The sequence below is a fragment of the Ctenocephalides felis genome, unplaced genomic scaffold (genome assembly GCF_003426905.1).
Source record: "Ctenocephalides felis isolate EL2017-DRISC unplaced genomic scaffold, ASM342690v1 CF-g0.4_SCAFFOLD_00845, whole genome shotgun sequence".
NCBI lineage: Eukaryota > Metazoa > Arthropoda > Insecta > Siphonaptera > Pulicidae > Ctenocephalides > Ctenocephalides felis.
Genome location: NW_020536999.1, coordinates 36568464 through 36589179, shown reverse-complemented (window position 1 = coordinate 36589179; position 20716 = coordinate 36568464). Strand labels below are relative to the sequence as shown.

Here is a 20716-nt window from a genome sequence, read left to right as displayed (position 1 = left end):
TTAGTATAATGGGTAATGGTATAATACATATGAATTAACTTATTTAAATTTATCTGGGTAGTTATAAATATTTATGATTTTATGTTTATATGAATCTTGTATCTATTTTGGCCTGAAATCTAAAATACAATTATAAAATATTTATCTATCCCAAAAGTTGATAGATGAATCAGACATTTTTTAACATACACTTACACTTAATTCTAATCAATATAATACACATTTTTGCATATGTCTGTAAGATTTAATATTGCCCAATTTAATATCGCTTTTGAAAAAATAAACATGTGAAAGACATTTATAATTTCACGATAAGTGATATTTTTTGTGCCTACAGAGATGAAATTAAATTTAAATTATACAAATTAAAACTGCTCAATACTTATAATCCATTATCAAACAGTTAAATCGATGTCGAATCTTTATCAAATCAAATCAGATTCACTAATAGAAGGGAAGGCAGGTGGTTGTTTGCTCTTTAACTTTAGTTCTGATTCGGCTTAGTGAGGGCGAGAGCGTGATAGCCGCTTATTGCATTTGGGGTAGCACTATATTATTTGTGCGGGGTTAAATATTCTTGATTTATTGTTCTGGCTAGTAAATTGGATATTGTAGACTATTAGGTTTTGGCCGCATGTTTATTGCCGAATCAAATCCTTTGAATATGCATATTACACTATGTATCAACAACAGGGATGTACGAGTATTCGTATGAATGCTCTATTGCCATGTACATATTCTTCATCTCCAGTTTTTATTCGATACCAAATTTATTGGATAAAGTAATTAGTTAAAAACATTTATATTATTAAAGTCTTCAATCCACAAATATGATTTTAAATAACTGAAATTATGTGTGAGAACATTAAAAAATAATCTTTGCTAAATTGATTCACAATAACTCAACCAATTTAAAATGATATAAATAAAATTGCAAAAAAATGTAAGTATTTATAAACAAACACATTCATAATTGAATTATGAAAGACTGAATAATCAATTAAAATGTTGACTTCCCACCGTAAAAATTAAATTAATTCATCTAAAATTATGTTGCATTAAAATGAAAGTATAGATTATGTATAGATATAGTTTCCAATTATTATTCAATTTAATTACAATGCATGCTAACATATTTCAGTTTAAATGATTCTAGTAATAAATTAGTTTTTCTAAATATTAAATAATCAGGAAAATAATGTTATAAAACCAAAGACTATATATAAGTTTATATATCATGTTTGTATATTGAAAATCAAGTTCGAATCGAGACGTGTTGTCCCCCAAATACAATCTGTTGCGTATGTAGCATATGAATGACACCAAATCCCGCGAGAATTTTACATCAGAGAATCAATGATGTATCACTACGAAGGATGAATTCGCAACCCTTTTGTAAAGTCACTTTCGGTGGTTTCAATTTGATATGTTTTATTTTAAGAATAGACTAAAATAGTTCAGATAATATAACCAGGTCAATTATATTTTGAATATTGCATAGCGGTAAAAATTTGCATATGAAATTGAAATTTATTGGAATTCTGCGTAAGCGTTAATTATTTTTTTAATATTTTTTTTCTAAATGTCATAATTACATTTATTGATTGCTTAGATAAAATTACAAACAATCAGTTATAAATATTTTATATATTCAGAAATTAGTAATTTGTGTAAAACACGGTGCACAATTCACACAAGTAGGAGTCCAAGAAAACACAATCTATATTATATAGTGTGTTTTGCAAGGTAAAAATACTAAGCTTTATTTACGTGATTAAACTATTATATCGGGAAATAATTTAATAGTTTCAAATATCAATTTTAAAATGAAAGCTGTACGTCCTGTAAAGCTTCTTAAACTAATCGAGTATACGTATCATAAGAAAGCATTATTCTATAATAACTTATAATAGGAATAATTAATTAAAAATATTAACAATAAAGTGAATTTCAAAATTTTCAACTGAATATCAAAAAACACATGTTACATCACAGAACAATTTTGGCAATTAAAATTGCTAACCTAACAATTGTTTAGAATGCACAATATTGCGGTAATTTGTCTGTAGACCAATGCTATGCAACAGTATAAGAACCGAGAGTTTACTAAAATTTTCTATATATCAGAAGCAGAAAAACATATAAGTATAGATTGAAAAATATATATGGTAATAATTCATATGATTTTCAATAATGTTCATTGAGTAGTAGAAAACAACAACGGCGGTAGTAGCCGATCCCTGTTTACAATGTCTTACTCGCGAAGACAAAACCTGGATCGGAGCCCGTAGGATTCCTCACGTGGGTGCGAAGTCCCGAACAAACACATTAGAGTCACGTGACGGACGGAATAAGTTTTATAGTAGGAATACGGCATTTATAGCTAGTCCCACATAAACCAGTTGTTGCAATGATCAAATATTAGAACTGCCGTCGCATCTTTGCAAGATTGAAAAAATATTGGGCTAGGAGTAGCCCAGAGAGCCCCACAGTCGATAGAAAATAATTGTGCAAGAGCATAATAAATCCAAATTGTCTTTTATTGGCGCTGTATTTACTATCATAATTTAATTGGCGCAGACTTTTTTAAGTTCCGTTTTTCGTACATATAGAAACCATTTTTTGCCTTTCCTAATATTTTTTGTTATATTTTACAAATGTTTCTACATCCGGTGCGAATTTACCAACCGACATAAAAACCGGCAAAACCAGGTAAATAAGACAGAATTATAAATAAAAAAGGATTTGAACGTGCTTTGTAATATCACACATACACACACACACATATATATATATATATATATATATATATATATATATATATACATGTGTATATCGACGTTAGTACATTTTTTAAGTAATTTATCAGCCCAATCGTAGTGAGTTTGAACCTCGCTCTGGACAACCTGAATCGTGTAGTAGCGATGTCCATTTTTACTAGATAAAAATATGTTTCCAATTTAAGATAGCTAATGGTAAATCTCTCACACTATTCTCCCCTGATCAGGATCGAGTTGAAGTTTAACTCAGTTTACGAACATGCCTAGCGCACATAAATCTGTATGTATATACATGTTATTTTATTAATTAAAGCTTAAGTATTTTTCTTTCATATAAATGTAGTATAATAAAAACGCTATAAACTGCAGAATTGACATTGGTATTCGAATATATTATTCAATTTATATTTATTCATATTAATTATTTTTTCATTTCATTATTTCAATTTATCATAAGTAGTGTACATAGTAATTTACATGTAAACAAATTACTACGTTAAAAAATTTACATTCAATATAAATACTATCCTGTTTAGTATAGAGTAGGTACGATATAATTTACAAGCATAGTTATTTATAGGCTCTCATCGATTAATTATTACAACGCATAAAACATTTTCTCTTCGTGCGAGATTTGTGGGTTAGCACTAAGCTATTTAATTAAGAATGTCTTGATTTCGCCACCTTCTATCAGCAGTATATTAAACAAATACTATTGTCCAGAAATAAACCATTGGCATATATATATATATATATATATATATATATATATCTGCCATCCCAGTGAATAAGTGAATAAGTGATTTAGTCCAATTTGGGCGAAAATGTTTTAAATCGAGCTATTAACTATTTCTCTGAGAACTATTGGTTACTAACAAAAGTAAATGAAGCACTTTATATAAAGTAATAGAAGAGTAATAAAACTTTGAGAACAAGCTTTGCAAAATAGTGAAAATTGACTTAGCCACTAATTCACTGGGATGATATATATATATATATATATTATTTCAAATTGACACCAGATCAACTCCAGTACTGAAAAAATTGTACAAAATATATAACAAACGTCTCATCAAATTTCAAATACATCTATATATAGATATATATGAAACATACTATCCGCTAATTGAAATACATCGAAAGAGAATCGGTCACATCATTTGCACGGTCGTTCGTATTTATTCAATCGTATCAAATCAAATTTATTGTTCCGTCATTCACAATTCATCGATGACATTGCGTGTCACAACGTGAAATATCATAGAGGTATGTCGATTCGGATATTCGGGTTTTATTGATATATTCATTTTATATTCGGCGAAGAACTTTGATCGCAAGCCATTTGCAAAGGATTTAAGTTTTGGATACGGTTTTTTCAGTGAATGTTTGATAGAGTGGATAGCGTTCTTAAACTTGGCGATTTATCTGTGTTTACTCGCCCTTCGATTCGAAGTGAGCGCGAAATGTGAATATAACGTAAAGGGATTGATTTTGTTCTAAAGTGTATTATTCTGTATTATAAAATAAAATGAACCTGCATTAAAATAATTCATAATTATAAGTATAACAATCATTCCAGAAATATATCTTTATTTATGAAGATTATTACCAAAAAGAAAATTCGTATTTATAGAAACAGTAAAGATGAGTTTAAATGTTCTTTCAATTTAAAATTTATACTAAAAGTGATCAAGAAATCAGCTTCTATAGAGAGCAGTAAATTTTAATTGAACATTTCAATAATATGCATAATATAATACGTCACTACTTTTCAATAAAAAGACGACGCAAGGGATTTTGATAATGGGATTATTGTGCAAAGTTTGTAAATAGTTAATTCCGGTTTGGACAAGACTGTTCCGGATTTCAATCTTCTGTCCCGGATTTTCCTAAGAGCCATATTCGGTCAGGATTTTAATCTTTTGTCTCAGTATTTGAAATTTATAGGTTTAAACTAAATTTTCGCAATTAATTGATAATCATATTACAACAATTTTGCGAATTTTAGCAGAATTTGTATAAAAGAAGTGCTTATCTTTATTACCAATAAGTTGATTATAAAGAAAATTGAATAAAATTTATTACAAGGCTTAAAAGCGAAAAAACGTTTAGATCGAAAAATATATGAGACCTACTAAATTGGGTAATATTAATTTGAAAAAAAAAAATTCATTTAAAAAACTATTGTGTTTGTGTTTAAAAACCCTAAATATATTATTTGATATTTTGAATCGTATCAAAGTCACTTACCATATAGCCTTTTAAAAATTTGGTCACCTTAAGTTAATAGATGTAGGCTTTTTCTTTGATAATATATAATAGAATTTTGTTTCCAAAAATGACTATCTAAAGTGTTTTCCTGTGGTTCTATAGGTTTGGTTCCAAAACCGGCGGGCAAAGTGGAAGAAACGTAAGAAGAGCAACAACGTTTTCCGATCGCCAGGTGGCCTACTTCCATCCCACGGTCTGCCGCCTTTTGGGGCAATGGGCGACCACGGCGGACTATGTCCGACAAGTATGTTCGGCACGGCCGATACCCGCTGGGGAGTCAGTTCGATGACACCAGGTAAACAAAATTAGTTGAAAATGCTAGTTATAAAAATTATTACTTTGAAATTAAAATATACGCGTTAAAATTGATTGGGTAAGGGTTAGTTTTGATTTGAAATTATTACGGGGTCTTAGGTGTAAGTCCCAACTACTGTTCGCGTATTGTAGAATCAGTTATAAATTACACAAACGACTAAAAAATGATATCATTTAAATTTGAACTATCACTTCACGAGTTAGCAATTTAGCATGCGATATGAAGGTTTTCAAATTTTTCGTAAAGCGTTTTTTATAATTTATTTTTACGCGTAGTTAAAATGCATAATTAACACTATGTAAAGGTGAAATCACTCACCAAATGGAATCCTTCCGTTGTTATCCTGAAGAACTCACTCACGTATGACACATATTCGCTTTCTGAAAATAAAAATATGATCCATGGTGTTAATTAGTGAGCACATAAATGTTTAAATAATGTCTACAGAGTCATTAAAGTTTTTTATATTGATGCGATATGCAAATTGGAATAAAATAGGCAATACCTTGAATTCATAATGCTCTGACAAAGAAAGCAAAATTGGATATAATTAGACAGTAATTATCAAATGCTCTATAAATATTTTATAGATTTCGCGGTTGACACATAATTTGATGTAAATTGTTGACGATCATATAGTTATCATTAATTTGGTTTGATTAAATTTTGCAGGTCTGGGTCAATTGGGCCAAACTGGAATGGGAGGGTTTGGACAACTCAACCAGGGTTCTCCGCTGAACACGGGCTTGCCAATGGCTCCTGCGAGCACAGTGTACCAAGCACATTATGGGCTTAATTCATTAGGTAAGATATAAGAAACTATTTGTCATCTTATTAATTGGAAAAGACACAAACCTCGACAAAAAGCATGCATAAAAATCAAGATTGTATAAAATCGACAAAAATTGTAATAACTTACTGAATACGAAATCGTTTTCTAAAACTTTATTTATTAATTTAAAAATTTGATATTTACTCTGGGCCGCCGTCGAAGCCACCACGACACGCAACTTATTTTGTGTGTGCCTGCACAAAGTAAACTTGAATATTTTATGATTTTTAAATCAAACAAATGTTACAAAAAACACATATTTTTAAAGATGTGAGAATCGCGCGCGGCCGTATAACGCCTAAATAAACAAAAACGGTGCAGAACAGGCGGTCAAGAAACTGACTCTTCTGAAATATTTTAACAAACAATTATATTTGAAATTCCCAGTAGCAAAAATAGATTATGAATATCATATTTATGAAAGATATATAATATATAAATATGTATAAAGAACTCGACCTGAAACACCTCAGTTTAGATTTAATAATATAATCAACGGATGCTGTATGCATATGATCTCGGAAAATTGGCACGTTGAATAAAATGTCTCAGAGTAATCACTGTCTTTTTAAGTAATCGCTTTTAGCTGTTTAGTTTAAGTTTTTTGAAAATGTTATTGTAGTTGAAGTGGGATATGAATATTAATGCAAATTTAAACGGAAGCATATGACGAGACATCAAATGAAGCCGACGGTATAAGCGGCTTTCGACACAGAGATCTTGAGAACTCTATGCGAACCTGTGAACTACTGATACACTCATGCAATTCTCAGTTTCGTATAGTCTTGTTTCTACTGGGTGCTAATTTGGTACTTTCTCCATGTCTTCGTCAGTTATTTTCTTGGTTGAACAGTGTTTAAAACATACAAATACTAACAAGTATATTATTTTTTTTTAATAATTAAGCACAACCTATGTATAATTCATGAAATCCTTAATCAAAATCTATTAAATAAATCAATCGATATTTATATATGTTTATTGAATAATTACTAGTTTAACAAACATAAAATTTTGTTTAACTTCTTAAACGTTAATGAACAATTTTATTATGGAACAAAAACAGCCATACCCCGTTAATGCTTTTATCGATTATTACGATTCGTAAGCTACAGGCCATTGTGTGGTGTGTTTATTTTGAACGAGGTGCTAAACGATACAATTCATATTTTTGTTTCGATTTCCAATGACAAAAAGCTTTTAATGCGCGTCATTTAAGCGTCGGAAAATTCCATTTGAAAATACCAGACTAGTAGTTTGACCGAAGTATGAAACTAGTGGGGTGCATGGCATCGTGCCTTAAGGCAAATTGCTGGTACTTCCCGTACCAAAAAATATTATTTTTTAGTAACGACTAACATTTTTGAAAAAATTTTACTTCGAAAAAATTAGATTTTTGAGAAACTATAAATTTGACAAAAAAATATTAAAAATAAATTTTCTTTATTTTGACATATTTTTGGAAATTCTGAACTTTTTTTCAAAGCAATCGTACTGCTTTAACTGCATAGAGACGAAATGTCAAAGCGCGTAAGCGCCGCGTCGGCGTCTAACGGATAAACATTGGTAGGGAACCCATAGGAATGTAAACAAAATTTATACTTATTATTAAAATCTCTATAAAATATCTGGTAATTTGATGTGCATATGTCTATAATGATCATTTTTGACCGCCAAATGGCATTTTTTTTTAACTTTTTTTATTGGATCTACGAAACCGCTGGATCTTGTCAATACAAGTAAAATGTTTTTTGAATTATTAAAATCGGACGCTCCGTTCTCTTAAAAAGTGAGTTACCATTTTTGGCACTTTTTGCCCCGTATCTTCGGAACGGCTATACCTGCCTTCGCCAAAAACTAATCAGCACGTCTCCTTATCAATACGAATCAAATGTTTTTTGAATTATTCAAATCGGTTGATTGGTGTTCCCGAAATCGTCGACGAAAATTTGTATCCGCACACACACATACGCACACACACACATACATCAGAAACGTTTGAAACGTAAAGATATATAAAAAATTTCATTTTCGATTTTTTTGCGATTTCTATAACTTACCCTACGGGAAGTTAATTAATTTAGTTTACAATGTTCTTTTAGCATATTGTAGGATAGAAACTTGATTCTGATGAATAATTTAATATTGAAATAATTGTTAATTTTTCTACAAAAAAAAAACGCGCTTTTAGCAGAGTTTTATATAACAATGATAACAATTTATTTTTTAAAGGTGATTCAATGATGTCCTACTGCAATACGGGCGGCGGCGGTGGGGCAAACTCAGGCGGGGTGCCCTTAGCTGCCAGTAGCGGTAGCCCGACGCCGCCACAACTATCGCAATGCGGTGGCGGCCAGGGATCGCCGAGTTCGCCGTCCATTCTGTCGCAGGGACACCAGCAAAATACAGGAGCAGGAGGTGACCAAGAAGAAGATTTATGGCGAGGTCATAGCATCGCGGCTTTGAGGCGCAGAGCGTCGGAATTAAATGCTGCGATACCGTCATACTTGCAGATAAATTATGATACGCATAATAATTCTGTGTATTGATATCGCTTTTAATAGATTATTTTATTAGATTGTTTTTTTTTAAATTTTATATTCACTGTTTCACTGAGAATCAAAGTATTGAAAAAATGTGAACACTTAACGGGAAACAAGTCGAAATCACAACAGTAATCCTAACATCTCTCTTTCTTCATAATAATTATATTTGATATACCCATATATCAAAAGACCGAAAACAACAAATATAAAAATGAATAAATGCCCAATGATGGAACCGTACTATTTATTTTAAAGTGTATTAAATTAGAATAATATTTGTTATACTAACAAATATAACACTATCAGATATTTAAAATCAATAATTCTTTCCATATCAGTAACGCACAGTTGATTGCCGAAAAAATACTACTTACTTACTATTCAAATTCGAAAAATACCAATAGAATGCAAAACCATGAAAATGCAAAATATAAATACAGTCATTTGGTTTTAAAACGTTGTTATTCATTTAATAATTTATTAAATAATATTAAGTATAGGTACGTTCAAAATAATTGTTAATTTTTTGTAAACGCACTTATTTGGAAATTTAAAAAAAACTGAAAATTTTGAATTTTAAACTATTTTTGATTTGAATTATTGTTACTTGAAGTGGCGGTATTAATAATATCGAGAACTGTCCAATAACTTTATGCAGAAATAATATATTGAATATTGCCAAAAGCAGTTAGATAAAAATCACCAAAAACTGACGATAATTTTTCTATTTAATTTTGCAATGTTCAATGGAAATGTATACGTTTCTTAATTATTAAATTAGATAAGCAGGAGTTTCTTCCTTTATTATTTAATGTGTATATAGTTACTTATATAATGGATCAATAATAAATGTATAGCTATATATATAATTTTACTTTTGAATGTATGTGCAAATATGGATGTAAAAAAATTTATTATGGGAAGTTTAATCGGCGGCTGAAGTTAGCGAGAAAATAAAAACTTGGTATACGAAAACTTTGAAAAAGAAATACGATTATATTGTAAAAATATTATATATAAATATATTTAATTAGCGTTATAGTTAAATTAAATTTAAACTGAACGAATATGCGTGACTGTTAATGCTAAAGAAGAAGTACTTAAAGCAATTGCGATGTATCAAAATTTGGTTATAAAACGCAAGAAAAATAAATTCTACTTCTATTAGTGACGTAAGTGAAGCTATAACTAATTAATAAATGTTGCCTAAATATTGTAGAAATTAATTACTTATTGTTATATACGATGTAAAAACAAGTTTCTATTAAGTATTTTATATTTCGTGTATATAAATTAGTAATCATAAATATTATCAAGAGAAACTTCTGGTACTAATATTTTAAGATTTAAGATATAAATTTTAAGCGTCTACTTATGTATACCATAAACTAACGTTGTCTTCTTCAAAAACTTATATTTTGTTTACCGTACTTTTGAGGAAGAAAATAAGAAAAAGGCCGAGCAAAATGCAATTATAAATTTTATATATTTAATTGAAAAAATAACAATACTTTCATATTATTTTGGTATTAAATTATATGTCATGAAATTTTAAGTATACAGTAATAGTCATTAATGTAACACAATTATAATCACTCAAAAATTATGTGAGACTTTAGTCATTTTGGTTGAATGATATAATTTATGAGATGTGTATCAATAAATAATGTATAGATAATTTGAATGTTTGTTTTTATTCATTTTTAAATAATATATTTTCAAATGATTGTATTTTGAATAATCTTAAATATAAAATGTATTATTTTTTTTGTAAAAAAGCTACTAGCAACATTTTGTGAAAAAGTACAAAAATAAGTAGAAAAGTGCTAAAAACAGCTATAAAAATTTGGTACAAACAGTGAAGCAAGCACATTTGTATCATAATTGATTTGTGGGTAAACACTAATTAATATCCTTTCGCTTGACGACCATACATAATTCTGCAATTAATTAGTATCCTTTGATGTTCCATCTTTATTTTCGGCTGTCTGAATTTTGCCTCCTTTACCAGTCCATTCTTCTTTCAATTTTACATCACAACCCAAATCACGAAGGGCTGCTTTGAAATCATATTCACAATCCGGGAACTTAGTGATGTTCTCATTTAAAAACTTTTCTACGCCATATCTTTTGAATGTTTCGCACTGCTCTCTAGCTCTTGAAACCATATTACGTATTGCCCAACTTGCCATTTTCTATAACATTGTAATGGCAGTACAAATACTAATAGTGTTTGTATAATGTTGATAATTATTCACATACACATATTTACGTCTATAATACAAAAGCGGTAGTATGCTACTTTTAGTAAGGCTTTCAGTAACTGATACACACACCAACAGTTAATTTAATAATGATTCACAATAACTATAAACAAAATGAATATTTTTAAAACTTTTCAATGCACAATAAAGCTTTCAACGATTAGTTCTATGGCATACACAGAGAAGCAGTTTTAGTTCACTAAATGCAGTTAATTAATTCTAAAAGATAGCTTGAGAAAAAAGAATCACTCTTACAAGCTTATTACCAAGCACTTACATAATTCAAGCAAAAACAGTAATATCAAAAAACTTCAAATAAAAAATAAGTAATGTGGAACTAAATATTGTTCCATTAAAACTTGGCACTAATATTATACACATAAAAAATACGTTTTCGGCGGACTTACATTCAATAATTAAATAAAAAAAGGAAACATACAATATAAAAGAAAAGTTATGATAACTAGTTAGAAAAGGTGATAAGCGACTATTATAAAGTTTTTATATACCATGTAGAATAATGATAGAACATAATATGCATGCACAATTTTGTACACAGAACGGATTGAAATTTAATATGAAAGTTAAATATATGTGAAAGTGATCATAAATAAGATACAAAAATCTTACCTGAACATATAAACTATTTCTGTGCATTTCCATACATGTTGCTATGATCTGAGGTATTGCATTATCATAAAATGCTTTACTATTTGAGGGAGCTCGTAATGTTAAAGCTGAAACACATGCTAATCCTGATACCACTGTCCCTTCATTTTTCTAATGAAATGAGTACATAAATTGATAAATTGATAGTTAATAAACAAATAAATAATCCGTGTATGAAGAATACCTTATGAGCTTCTAACGAAGAAGCAATAATATTATCACCCCCATTTTTAATAATTTGCAATTTTACATCATCATTTCCAGCAAGTGCTTTCAATAGTTTAAAACTTTGTTTTATAACTTTATAATTTTCACCAAACTCAACCATTGAATCTAATATAAATCGTAATCCGCCACAGTCTACAACCATTTGGCAGAATTCATGTCTGACGAGTAAAGCAGAAAGAGTCAACATTAACTCACTAACTATTTGTTCATCCATTCTGAATTCTGCAGAATAAAATAAATAGATGATAATGGAAAATATAATCAGAAGATATTTCTGATTTACAGAAATGGAAAGAAAATGTGAAAATATGTTTTAAGACTCAAAATCACAGTACTATTTATAATAATTTAGATTCAAAATTTTTATAGCAATAATTCATAAATAAATTAACTACAATAATGATTGTAGAATAAATAACTTTAGAATTAAATTATTTATCAACGTACTTGCCAATAACGAAGTTATTGAACACAAAGTATCTGATGCAATAACTCTAGCATGTTCATGTGCTTGTCCGAATTCGACTCTGACATCATCATCAAGACATAAAGCTCTCAGAACTGCACATATATCTTTAAGACCCTGATTATATGAGCAATTATTAAATCAATGAGTATAAATATTAGCTCAATGCAAAGTATAACTCACTTGCTTATCGGCTTTTGGCAACATAGATTTTAAGCATTGTAGTATATCTGAATTAAATATTTTTTGTCTGTTCATTTCATGTTTAAGACAGCAGATATAAACCCATTGTAAAATAAGAGACTTTAATGGAGATTCTTTTGGCTCTGTAAGATATCTGAAAAATAATTATATATATATATATATATATATATATATATATATATATGTACAATATTATAAAATACATACTCTATCATATAAGCGACTCCTTGATCATCCAGCAGATCAGGTTGCCCATCCATGAGAGAAATTAAAGCTTCTATACAACCTGTTACAATATCGTCATTATGTGAGCATTTACTTAAACATAACAATATGGTATTATATGCATTTTCATTTGCTGCCAGTAGTCGATGGGCTATATCCTATTTAAACAAATATAAAATGAGGCTATAGTTTTGCTTGCGATCAAAAAATTACCACTAACCTTTTTGCACTCTGTAGACAAAACTTTCAAATTACATAGTATCTCTTTATCTGCAGCATATTTATAATCAGTTAAAAGATCATTTATAAATCGCAGTGCAGAAGTAATTTGGCTTGTAACTCCTTGATCAGTCATAATTAAATCTTTCACGATATTAGATAAATCAACACCCTGTAAATTTTATTTGGAAAATATAAGTAAATTTTGAATAAATTTTGAAACATTTAATTAGGAATATGACAAACTAAAATAGATAATTTTGATGTGTTTTTATTTATTCGTGTATGTGATACTTGAAACATCTATATAAAAGTAAACCTGTGCTTCAAACTGAGCAATAGCATCAGCAATTGCTTCTTGGGGCTCCATGGATAATTCTTCAATATTTTCTTTAACAACATCATCATATGTCTTTTGTGATATTACGCGCACCATTATGATTCTAAACTTAATTATTAAAAACTCTTTCTCATAAAATTATGTACACAGTATTTGTTAAAATTCTTGAAGTGAGTAGCTCTTCAAAATGAAAGACAGAAGAACATGTGTTTTAAAATGCTGTTAAAACTTTGATTCAATAAAAAATAAATTACAATTACATTAGAAACTAGACCAGTGAATATTTCGCAATCTCTTCTAATTCTAATATTTTACTCAATTTTTGTATAGAAAGTGGTCTAAATTTCTTTTATGTGTGTGGGTAGTTTGCTACATATTTGACAGCTATATGTCATTGATGACATTTATGTAAACTAAACTCATTAAATTCATAGAAACAAAAATATACTTTTTCATATATATATATGCATAGAATTACGAGTATTAAACACTTTTTGAGCTCTTTAAACACTTTTTGAGATAGTCTTCAATAATTAAAACATGTAACATTAGGCGGTTAAATATGTTTTTGACACTTCTGATTAAATGTCAAACAGCATTCTTATCAGAATGTCTTAAAATTTCCAATAAGAATCAATCGTAGAAACAAATAGACTAAGAAGTCCTAAGCTTCTAAAAAAATATAACAATTAATGCTATTTAGTATAAAACATCCTATAAAATTATTTATGTTTTTAACATGAAAATTATAGTGCCATCCAACTGATATGAACCGAACTTTTGCCACGACCCCAACAAGAATGTAAATAAAAATCTTAAAAATAATCATATAAATCCTTTATCATACAAAGTCCAAAACTCAGTTTTGCAAAATGGGCTTCTTTGAATATTTGGGACTGTTTGTTTTCCTTTATTATATTATTTACGCAATTTTAATAGTGATATTTGACTGTGATTTAAGATTAGCTTTTGCAGAGAGATTTGGAGTACCAATTGGTAATTTATACATATTGCATAAAGACTTAAGTAAATGGCTGATAATTTTATTTTGTAGATGCTTTGAAAGATAAAGTTATTTGGATCACAGGAGCATCCAGTGGTATTGGTAAACACCTAGCATATCATTGTGCTAAACATGGTTCAAAAGTAGTACTTTCAGCCCGAAGAGAAAATGAGTTACAAGAAGTTAAGAAAAAATGCATAGGTACATTTATTCAAATGTACTGCACAGTCTCCTTGAATGTTTTCAAATACCGTTAATATATTATAATTTTAGAACAAGGTGCTAAGAAAGAGGATATTCTAGTTCTGCCAATGGATATGCTTGAAATTAGCAGTCATCAAACTAAAATGGATACTGTTCTCAAAGAATTTGGAAAATTAGATATATTAGTTAACAACGCTGGCAGGTCACAAAGAGCAAGTTGGGAAGAAACTGATATTGAAGTTGATCGGCAATTATTTGAACTAAATGTATTTAGTGTTGTTGCTTTGTCTAGAGTGGCAGTCCGATATTTTAAGACTGTTTCGAAAGGGCACATAGCAATTACTTCAAGCACGGCTGGACTTATTCCTGTACCATTTAGCGGTTCTTACACGGGTTCAAAGCATGCACTTCATGTATTGTTACCCTTTTAATATATAACTATTATATATATATTTTTAGTACTATTAAGTTAATTTTGTTTTTAGGGTTATTTTGGTAGTCTACAAACTGAAATTCCTGAATTTAATATTGACATAACTTTATTTTGTCCCGGACCAACATTTACAGATTTTCTACAAGAAAGTTTCACTGAAAATCCTGGAGAGGTATTTTAATAATTATTTGCTGTATAATTAAATGTGATTGAAAAATATAACAATATTGATTACAGAAATTTGGTAAAAGTGTTCAACGTGATGATAAAAGAATGACCGGGGAAAGATGTGGTGAATTATTTGCCATTGCTTTGGCTAATAAATTGGATACTACATGGGCCAGCATTTTTCCTATATCTCCTTTAACATATTTAACATTATATTTTCCAAATATAAGATATTTGTAAGTATTTCTAAACTATGTCAAAAAAACATTTGCTTTAAACGTTCCGAAAGTCAGCAATTAAGAGATAACACAGACTGCAACTGAGATTGTTATTATTTGCAGGATATTCAAAATGTTGGGAACACGAGGATTGATGAAACTTCGTGATAGTAAAAACAAAACAAAATAGTATAGTTTTTTGAAATAATCAACTAAATATTAGAGTTGCAAAAACTTTGTGATACATTTTGATAATTCAATATATGCTTTAGTACAATCTGAATGCTTCTTACTTATTACAATAGGTTCTCCTGCATCACAACCCTCTGAAACATATTTAGTTAATGGTATTTTTGTCAATACTTCTAAATCAATTTCTTTAGCATATTTTTCTATTGAATTATTAAAGAGTTCTATGGTATTTGAGCAATTATCACATTTAATAAAACTCATATTTTCAACTAAGCCTATTAGAGGAATTTTAAGTGTTTTAAACATCTCAGCACCACGTTGCATGACATTGAGAGCCGCAGCCTGTGGAGTGCTGACCAAAAGTACTCCTATGGAACATAAATTTGCTAAAACTAAATCCTTATTTAAAATATATTGAAGATTCTACTAAAATAATTTTTTATGTAACCCTACATGGCTTATTTCATTAAAATTATATTATTATTATAGAAACACAACAATCTATTAAAATCTTTATCTTTAAAATCATTACCTGAAATTGGTATATGCTGTGCAAGTGATAAATGAACATCTCCAGTTCCGGGTGGTGTATCAATAACTAAAACATCACAAGGTGACCACAATGTGCCTTTTAATAGTCTTTCAACAGCAGACATTACTAATGGACCTCTCCATATTACTGGACCTTGCTTTGCTAACAAGCCCATAGAATTACTGCAAAAACCTTCTTGAGTAAATTTAAATGAATTTCATTTCGTAGTTCCTTTTTATTTACCATTTAATTCCAAAATTTACTGGAGGAATCATCAAATTATTGTCATCAACTAAAGGCTCGTCTTTCAAATTCATCATAAGTGGTAAAGATGGTCCAAATATATCAGCGTCCAGAAGACCGACTTGCAAACCTTGAAGGCTTAATGCCACACTTAAATTGACTAAATTGATACAAAGCAATTATATGAAAGTATGTAATTGTAAATAAATAAAAGGATAAATATATTACCAGATACAGTAGACTTTCCTACTCCTCCTTTTCCTGATGCTACTATTATTGCATGCTTAACTCCATCAAGTTGCTTTCTCTTCGGAAGCCCTCTAGCCATAAGCTCTTTTTGCCTCTCTGTCGTATACCTCTAAAAACCACATTCATAAATAGAAAAATAACAAGTATGATAAGATCAGATAAGATAATTAAAACAATTTAAATACCCTGCATATTGAAAGTATAACATTTTTATTATTTAACTGTTGTAAAATCATGGTAATTTAAGTGAATAATGTTATTATTTCAATAGTAAGTACTAATTGCTGAAAACCTGAGCTATTGCTACTACCAAAACAACATCATTATGTAAATATTATTATTATTTAGTAATAATTGAAGATAAACAAACTAGTTTTATTTAGTAGACACAAGCACATGGTGTTTACTGTCAAGAGTGTCAAGTTACTGTCATCTGTCTTAAACTTCATAGGTTTTTTGTGAGATGGCGCCACCGATGTTATATTTTAGCGCGAATTTATTTCAGTTTGAATTCAATTGATAATTCAGCTTGCAATAACTGCTGAAATTCATTGCTTATATATTAAATATAATTCAGACTTTTTGTATTGGGATTTTAATCGAAAAAGATGCTCAATCATTAACAAAATAAAAAAGAATTTTTAACATTGATCGGATTATTTTCATCAAAATAATACTAAATTCTTTTATTAATAAGTGCATTAATTTGGAAGTTTTCAACAAACACAATCTTAAAATTTCATACTAATTTAGGCATAAAACCACATACATTTTTATATTTAATTGTTTTCTGAATCCATTATTATTTTATTCAAGTGAATTATTTCAAACAAGCAAGTTTTAATGTATGTACAATCAACAACCTATTTAATGTATTTAAGTTTATCAGATAGTTTACTGCCATCAATATCATTTCTACCATTGCGGTTTCAAATAACTTTAATACAAATGTGTCACATAATACTAATTACAAAATTAAACATATGTTAACATTGTGATGGCACTAACGGTATTACTTTTGTTTCCAAGCATGGTCACTAAATGATTACTGTTAGTATACTTTTTGATTTCAATGGGAAATTATAAATATATTTTGACATAAAAAACTTAAAACTTAGAGTCTAGTTAGTTAAAAATTATGTATTAATTGCCAACACTATTTTTCCGAAAATTTGCCATATTTTTGCCAAAACTTTGAAATTATTCATATTATTTATATTTTCCACAATGCGTTTCAAAATAAAAGTTATTTATATAATTTGTTATGTGATAATTTTGCAAAATGTTGGTTGTTTTCGATATGGAACGTCTAATATAACTGATTTTCAAGTGAGACAGAAACGTTACCTTGTGTATCCGTTCGGAGGAGGACTTTTCAAGGTATGAATATCAATTTATTAAAGTTTATAACAAATATTCTTATTTTAATCATACCATTTTTTAGTTACAAATAGAGCATTCTGAATAACTGATGTACTTTTAATTCCATAATACCTACTTTGGTATACCTACTTTATATACTTGTGGTATACCTACTCTATATAAGAACCCATAATTTTGTACAAAATATGATATTAATAAATGCTATAATAATCATGGTAATTAATATATTGAAATTGTATATAAAGTATTATTTTTTCTAATATATCAATTATCATAATACTTTCTAACAAAATGAAATGCTTGAAATCGACAACTTCGAAAGTTACAGCTAATTTTTCAAATATTTATATTACTTTGATAAAAATATTTTCTATTTTTTATTGTATTTTTAATAAATTTATTCTTATATTTTTGGTATTCAAACATTCTTTATTACAGCTTATTATGGGTTTTGGTGTTCCAGTAGCTGTTCGCAAGGATTGGAGTCTAGGTTTCGGTTACAACATGCAATTCCAATATGCTCTGCCCCCAAATATTGGGGGTCTATTCAACCTCTACAATCCAGTAACGTACGCGATAGAGTATAGAAAACGTCGTTCAGTAAAAGAACAAAGAGATACATCTAGAGAATATTTCTATCTGTTCATAGAGACACTATTGGAAATGTAAGTTACATTCATTGTCATTGTTACTATTGAATATATATTTGTTCGTTCGTGCGAGAGTTCTCTGTAACAAAATGATTATGTAAATTGCAAAAGAATCGGATATCAAAGAAAAAATGATGGAGATATTTGTTTGTAGTAAATTTTTGATCATTTGTAATGATTTACTTTTAATTATCAAATGCTTGAAACAAAAAACAAAATTTGAAAAACTTTCTACATACGTGTAAGAGTTTATACGTTATTGCTCTCGATGGTTCAAATGCTGTATTTATAAATTTAACTCTTTCCATTCGCGAATTCCGAGTTTTATATGAATTTAGGCATGCGAGTCGAAAGGGTTAATCATAATGAGCACAAATTAAATTTAGTATAAAAGTTGAAAAATGAATACAAAATGTTCAATTAAAAGTTGCATTCATAGAGTAGACACACTAAAATTCATGTTAATTGTATAAAAATTCATTCAAGGTTTAAAAGCAAAAAACGAAACAAAAAACAGCTATTTATAAAATATAAAATTTGGCAACTCATTGTCAGTAATTCAGATAGAAAAAAAATATTTATTAAAAAAAATGTTTCTCATTTTATCAATAAATCGTATGTGTTAGGTACAATTATAATTAACAATAAAATTAAAAACCTCATCATATTTAAGTATAGTCTTGCTATATTAATAGTGAAAAAAATAAATCCAATACAAAAAAGTTAATTGAGAACTTCAGGGTTATATCTGCAATTAGACAGTGCTTGAAACGAAAAGTATAATATATACAATTAAAGATCTTATTTCTCTTTCGAAACTTAAAAAATGGTTGTGAAGTATTACTCTCAAGAGTTTATTCTACATTCAATACAAAAAAAATTGAAAACTGAAAAGTTGAAGTTTAACATTTTTATACTAATCCTACCCATTTGTCTTTTATATGCCGATATTTTTTGTAAAGACTGATCTTAAATATTACTAATGTAACGTAGGATCTGTTAAGTTCGTATAAAATAGGATATAGTAAACATTTGTTTTTGTAAATAAAAAGTCCAATGCAGTTAATAAAAATCTGAAATGATAATTATTTGATAAAATGTTTAATATTTATAATGTACCTATATATGAATAAGAAATATTTATCACGTGAAAACTATGATATCTGGATTTTAGTCTAGGCCAATAACAATTTAATGTTTATATTAATAGACTAGATATATGTAGGTTTTAAAATTTGGAAAAACGAACGAAATTAGTATGTTAATATACATATTGTTAGTGACAAAATTATCTAAGTTTGAAATATTAATTTATCTAAGACAGTTTGACAATAGACATTTATTCAATTAGTCATTTGGACAAAATATGTTATAATTGATTAAATTTCCTAATTAATTTTTGAACTAGGCGCGGCATGCACGGAAAATCGTGTCTCCTGAGAATGATATGCGAGGAAGCTGAAGCACCAGTAGGACACGATGGGATAATGGGAGAGATTTTACATATAATTTTAACGTAAGTGATAATTAATAAGAAAATATAATATATTAATTATGAATGTATAAATTTATTTATGTTAATAGTATTTTATTTACTAATTTTAGACCACAGGAAAATCCAGGTCCAGTTAATAAAAATCTAATAGAATACTCTGAAGCCCGCCACGCAGGACATGCAAGGGCGGACTGTAGAAATTTATACCCAGATTGTCCACCTGATAGAAATATGCTGGATGCAATTTCTAGTGCTTTTCATTATTAGATTAATAAACTACGTTTAATAGAATAATTTGATTGGGAAATGTATGAAAAAAACCTATAACGAAAAAATTAACTTAGTAGATTTCAGTGTCAAAATTTTTTTGATAACTTTTCGGCCTGTCCAAGCTGTTGTAAATATTATTACCTAAAAATTCAAAAAAAAGATGTAAAGCTAGAGAATTTAGAAATTATTTTAATTAATGGCATAAGTTAGTTTAATTTTTTGTGCAGCTATTATTCATTGATGTGTTCTAATATAAATAGGTTTAGTTATCGTATTGCAATACCTCAGTTTTAAGTTTATAAATATTATGTAAACA

At 28.6% G+C, this 20716-nt stretch overlaps 6 protein-coding genes across 6 annotated transcripts in view; 3 read left to right on the top strand and 3 right to left on the bottom strand.

The window, feature by feature from the left end:
• The window catches only part of LOC113370831 (retinal homeobox protein Rx1-like), a 161707-nt gene extending 155960 nt beyond the window's left edge, over positions 1 to 5747 (bottom strand). Inside the window, exon 1 of the mRNA XM_026611518.1 lies at positions 5686 to 5747. The gene's annotated coding sequence lies outside the window, so the exon portion shown is untranslated. The remainder of the gene's footprint in view (positions 1 to 5685) is intronic.
• Positions 1 to 8748, top strand: part of LOC113382978 (homeobox protein orthopedia-like) — a 36025-nt gene extending 27277 nt beyond the window's left edge. The window contains exons 3-5 of the mRNA XM_026621240.1: positions 5154 to 5346; positions 6040 to 6171; positions 8432 to 8748. Of these exons, the coding sequence (XP_026477025.1) occupies positions 5154 to 5346; positions 6040 to 6171; positions 8432 to 8748 (642 nt within the window). The remainder of the gene's footprint in view (positions 1 to 5153; positions 5347 to 6039; positions 6172 to 8431) is intronic.
• Positions 8749 to 10644: 1896 nt separating this feature from the next.
• LOC113370775 (armadillo repeat-containing protein 6 homolog) lies at positions 10645 to 13587 on the bottom strand. The gene is made up of 8 exons (XM_026611468.1): positions 13340 to 13587; positions 13022 to 13192; positions 12784 to 12959; positions 12556 to 12709; positions 12354 to 12489; positions 11863 to 12128; positions 11640 to 11789; positions 10645 to 10940 (listed from the first exon to the last, which is right to left on the bottom strand). Exons 1-8 carry the CDS (start codon positions 13454 to 13456, stop codon positions 10692 to 10694), a joined length of 1419 nt encoding a protein of 472 aa, XP_026467253.1. The 5' UTR covers positions 13457 to 13587; the 3' UTR covers positions 10645 to 10691.
• A 543-nt stretch (positions 13588 to 14130) lies between these two features.
• Positions 14131 to 15576, top strand: LOC113382968 (dehydrogenase/reductase SDR family member 7-like). The gene is made up of 6 exons (XM_026621229.1): positions 14131 to 14356; positions 14415 to 14564; positions 14637 to 14980; positions 15053 to 15172; positions 15238 to 15404; positions 15510 to 15576. The coding sequence occupies exons 1-6, from the start codon at positions 14233 to 14235 to the stop codon at positions 15574 to 15576; spliced, it is 972 nt and encodes a 323-aa protein (XP_026477014.1). The 5' UTR covers positions 14131 to 14232.
• Positions 15577 to 15605: 29 nt separating this feature from the next.
• Positions 15606 to 16982, bottom strand: LOC113382958 (iron-sulfur protein NUBPL-like). The gene is made up of 5 exons (XM_026621218.1): positions 16788 to 16982; positions 16582 to 16711; positions 16354 to 16513; positions 16111 to 16292; positions 15606 to 15946 (listed from the first exon to the last, which is right to left on the bottom strand). The coding sequence occupies exons 1-5, from the start codon at positions 16836 to 16838 to the stop codon at positions 15606 to 15608; spliced, it is 864 nt and encodes a 287-aa protein (XP_026477003.1). The 5' UTR covers positions 16839 to 16982.
• A 617-nt stretch (positions 16983 to 17599) lies between these two features.
• Positions 17600 to 20397, top strand: LOC113382950. The gene is made up of 4 exons (XM_026621208.1): positions 17600 to 17611; positions 18424 to 18650; positions 20044 to 20151; positions 20241 to 20397. The coding sequence occupies exons 1-4, from the start codon at positions 17600 to 17602 to the stop codon at positions 20395 to 20397; spliced, it is 504 nt and encodes a 167-aa protein (XP_026476993.1).
• Positions 20398 to 20716: the final 319 nt, after the last annotated feature.

Excerpts from the sequence above, each read along its gene's own strand:
- LOC113382958 (XM_026621218.1), bottom strand. The coding sequence starts at position 16,838 with ATGATTTTACAACAGTTAAATAATAAAAATGTTATACTTTCAATATGC. Across the intron at positions 16,514-16,581 it reads AGGAAAGTCTACTGTATCTG|TCAATTTAAGTGTGGCATTA; the intron begins GTAATATATTTA and ends GTATCAATTTAG. Across the intron at positions 15,947-16,110 it reads ACAGCATATACCAATTTCAG|GAGTACTTTTGGTCAGCACT; the intron begins GTAATGATTTTA and ends TATGTTCCATAG.
- LOC113382950 (XM_026621208.1), top strand. Across the intron at positions 18,651-20,043 it reads ATAGAGACACTATTGGAAAT|GCGCGGCATGCACGGAAAAT; the intron begins GTAAGTTACATT and ends TTTTTGAACTAG. Across the intron at positions 20,152-20,240 it reads ATTTTACATATAATTTTAAC|ACCACAGGAAAATCCAGGTC; the intron begins GTAAGTGATAAT and ends TACTAATTTTAG.
- LOC113382968 (XM_026621229.1), top strand. The coding sequence starts at position 14,233 with ATGGGCTTCTTTGAATATTTGGGACTGTTTGTTTTCCTTTATTATATT. Across the intron at positions 14,357-14,414 it reads GAGATTTGGAGTACCAATTG|ATGCTTTGAAAGATAAAGTT; the intron begins GTAATTTATACA and ends TTTATTTTGTAG. Across the intron at positions 14,565-14,636 it reads AGTTAAGAAAAAATGCATAG|AACAAGGTGCTAAGAAAGAG; the intron begins GTACATTTATTC and ends TTATAATTTTAG.
- LOC113370775 (XM_026611468.1), bottom strand. The coding sequence starts at position 13,456 with ATGGTGCGCGTAATATCACAAAAGACATATGATGATGTTGTTAAAGAA. Across the intron at positions 12,490-12,555 it reads TGCCAAAAGCCGATAAGCAA|GGTCTTAAAGATATATGTGC; the intron begins GTGAGTTATACT and ends TCATATAATCAG. Across the intron at positions 12,129-12,353 it reads AATAACTTCGTTATTGGCAA|AATTCAGAATGGATGAACAA; the intron begins GTACGTTGATAA and ends TTTATTCTGCAG.